General features: G+C 42.1%; 1 protein-coding gene across 1 annotated transcript in view; it reads right to left on the bottom strand.

Moving 5' to 3' along the window:
* PDE3B (phosphodiesterase 3B) overlaps positions 1-3,465 on the bottom strand; it is a gene marked incomplete in the record, with an annotated part of 54,173 nt that overhangs the window by 8,072 nt on the left and 42,636 nt on the right. Inside the window, 2 exon segments of the mRNA XM_072422362.1 lie at positions 893-991; positions 1,720-1,831. Coding sequence (XP_072278463.1) covers positions 893-991; positions 1,720-1,831 — 211 coding nt within the window.

The raw sequence follows: 3,465 nt of genomic DNA, 5'->3' as shown, positions 1-3,465 counted from the left end.
GGGGCAAATCCCCACCATCAGTACCTGACCTCACCAATAAGGGGCAAATTGTATATCACTGCCACACCTAAAATACATGAAATGTCAGTTCCCCTATCAGTGGTATCAGTGACACCGGGGAAGACAGAAATATTTGTTTCCTGGAGCATTAGTAGCTGGATCGGACAAATCATTACTGCGGAATCCCCCTATAATTTCTTTATATTTCAGAGGTCGGAGGTGGCAGGTTGGCGCAGGGCTGTCCCAGGATGTGACTCTGGCATCTCTCTGCCCAGCATTCAATGCAGGACGGCTGAGGATGAAGTCACCGATTTTAATGTTGGCACAGAGAGCCATGTAATGCGCTCAGACCTGTCCTGGCAGACGCCAGCTACTAATCTGCTGCATTATGCTATGTTGTCTTATTTCCCGACTGAAATGTTCACTGCCTGCCAATACAGTCGCCATTTACACCCTGCAGAGCTCACTGGGTTATAGGGGGTAGGGGCCTGGCCCTGGCGAAGACTAACAAAGGGAGGCTGAACCCTGACACAGAATAACAGAGGGACAAACGGGTTCAGTGATAGCGGGGGGTCGGGTCAGTAAGAGACGGGGGGCTGTCCGTGCAAACTGACATGGGAAGGCTAAGCCTGGGTGCACAGAGATAGGACGAGGATGGTGAATCGGCCAATAAGAAGAAGCTTTGCTTACTTATTCTTTAGAATGAATGGTATCCCTGATAGCCCAGCATCCTAATTGGCCCAGTGTTCCCTGTCTTTTAATAAAGCAATGTGTTCCCTGGCTCCTCTCTCCTATAATATTATGCAGTGCAGCATCTCTTGGATTACAGGTCTTCTCACTTTGATCCGCATCTACTGCGATGTACAAATAGAATTCTGTAATGATCTCTTACCGGTCTCATCACTGGAGAGATCCTGAAATCCTGGAATGGGCCGCGTGGTCAGATACCAAACCGCATGCAGCACATCAGTGGCATGTACCCGATTATGGTCTGCAAAACAAATACAATTCACTTTATTCCCAGCTTCTCCGTAAAAGGAGAAGAACCTGAATGAATGGATCTGGGTTTCAATGAAATTTTAAGGGTGACCATGCTTTCCTACTCATTTAATGGACAGGATCATTGTTGTCAGTGTGTTTGTATAAACATTATATTTATTTTTTACTTTTCTTCATACCAAATTAAAAATAACAAGGAAAAGTAAACTAGAAATACTGAAAACACCTTCGCCCCTAAAAACAATCTTCCTCCTGCCTGGAAAAACAAAAACATTGAGGCAAAATAGTAAAGTTAATAAAAAATATTCAGAATAAAATAATTACAAAACACCCCAAAATGTAAGAGAACTGACAACAAAAAAATGAAATATCCAAACCCAGCAGAAACAATTGATGTTCATCATCTTCTCTGTGCTAAAAAACTGTAAAAAATACAAAACTCCTGACCTTTCTATTGTCTGTTACCTCCTTACACACAGAATGGGGGGGCACAGAGGGTCCTATTTGGGGGTCCACTTAATGGGCTGTCTGTCCATATCCACCTATAGCAATGATTTCTGGGAACACTGAACTGTGGAAATGCTCGTTCCTAATGCTCGGGGTGCACATACTATCAGCCGTATGATGTATCATCAGATACTGCTAGGAGCCTGCTGGGGTTTGTAGTCCCTCAATACCTAGGAACCAATAAGCTCCATGCGAGCTGTGCGGGGTACTCACAGGGGATGTCTCTGTATCCGTTCTCCAATGCCTGGAAGAAGTTACGGAATTCTCTTTGAGGGATTTTGAAGATTTCAAACAATCTTGTATCCTGGAATAAGGTGTAGGAAACCTGAAAATAGAAATGTGATAATTATAAGGATTGGTGTGTAGATTGTAAGCTCTTCTGGTCAGGGCCCTCTCCTTCTGTGTCACTGTCTGTCATTTGCAACTCCTATTTAATGTACAGCGCTGTGTAATATGTTGGCGCTATATGAATACAGTTTAATAATAATATATTAAAGCAAATGTTTGTGTAAAGTTACCTCCGGTGAATGTGGGGTCTGCCAGAAATAATTTGCATGCATTCAAACTTTGGCTTAATACTTTGTGTGGGAGGCTTTGCATGCATCTGCAAATAATCATGCGCAGGTAGATTTGCACAGGTGTACATGCTAGCACAGAGCCGGGGGAAGGGACAAAACCTGTAAGTGTTCCAGCTGAGGAAATGTTGATTGCCTTCCCTGCCAGACGAAGAGGCAGAACTGTGTAAATCCAAGGACTGACTGGACAGAAATAGAAATGCTTTGACAGCTCCCACATATGTATGAATTTATCTGAATATTTTGCGGTTTGTCCGGAGTTCAGCTTTAAATTTATATTAAGTAGGTAAGAAGATTCTTCTAAATCTAGAGAGCTAAATAACTGAACATAAAATATTCAACGATAGAAACTACAGAACGTTCTCCACAGGGAGAAATATAAAGCTGAGAAGCCATAAAAAACCATCAATAAAATGCCTCTAATTCCTTTTTAAAAATATGTCTGTAAGATTTTATGATATTGTGTTACAGATAAAATGATTTGAAAATCCGATTGGATGAAAAGACTTTAATGATGATGAGAGATACTGAAGTGAATGGGATCTTCCTGCACCCCCATCACCTCCCCATTTCATACAATGATTACCCCCAGGCCTTTCCTAGTCAGGGTTCCTCTGGGGGTTGTTAGGAGTCCCTGATCAATTTCTGACCCACAGACCAGAAGGTATAAAATGTAGAGTTCCCCGATTTATTGCCGAACCCGAGGTAATTGTAGAAGAATAAAACTAGATTCAATTACCATGTGTAAGTGTGAAAGCAGAACGGAGGATGAAATCTACTTGTATATATGTGACTATCACTTCATATATGGTAATATTGTATATAATATTTGTCTTATTGCGGTTTGTATTTCATAGTTTGTGTCATCCATTCTCAGTGTTCTCCCCGGACCCTTTTAGCTGGGCGCACCACCCGGCACTTTTGGGGCAGTTACTGAAGAGTTGGGTCACCCGAGCCTTCACCCGCCTACAGCTTCTTCCCACCCATCCCCCAGAACGCTGCATTCTCCTATATATATATTTATGTATTCCTGATGAAGCAGACCAAGTCTGCGAAATGTGTTTGAAGATTGTTAAATTGTGTGTTTCCCCCAAAGTCTCTTTATATTCTGTTTGGGGAACCCCTAAACCAGCTATGAAGTCACGTTAGTCATTGGGCTATGTATTATATCTCCGTGATTTTACAATTACAATCTGTATGTTTTTATACTTTATGTCTCATGCTCTACAAGTTTCCCTCTTCTTAAATCTCTTATCAGTATGCCACGTTTATATAGCACTCGCTACCCCCGGATCAACCTCCCCTAAAGAAGCCATATGGCGAAACGCGTTGGGCACAGACTGATCTAATTTCTATTAACAGATATTGTCCAGACTGCAACCTC

The sequence above is a fragment of the Pyxicephalus adspersus genome, chromosome 9 (assembly GCF_032062135.1).
Source record: "Pyxicephalus adspersus chromosome 9, UCB_Pads_2.0, whole genome shotgun sequence".
In the NCBI taxonomy this organism is placed as follows: Eukaryota; Metazoa; Chordata; class Amphibia; order Anura; family Pyxicephalidae; genus Pyxicephalus; species Pyxicephalus adspersus.
The sequence above is the reverse complement of the archived record's forward strand: the minus strand, read 5'-3'. Positions and strand labels throughout refer to the sequence as shown.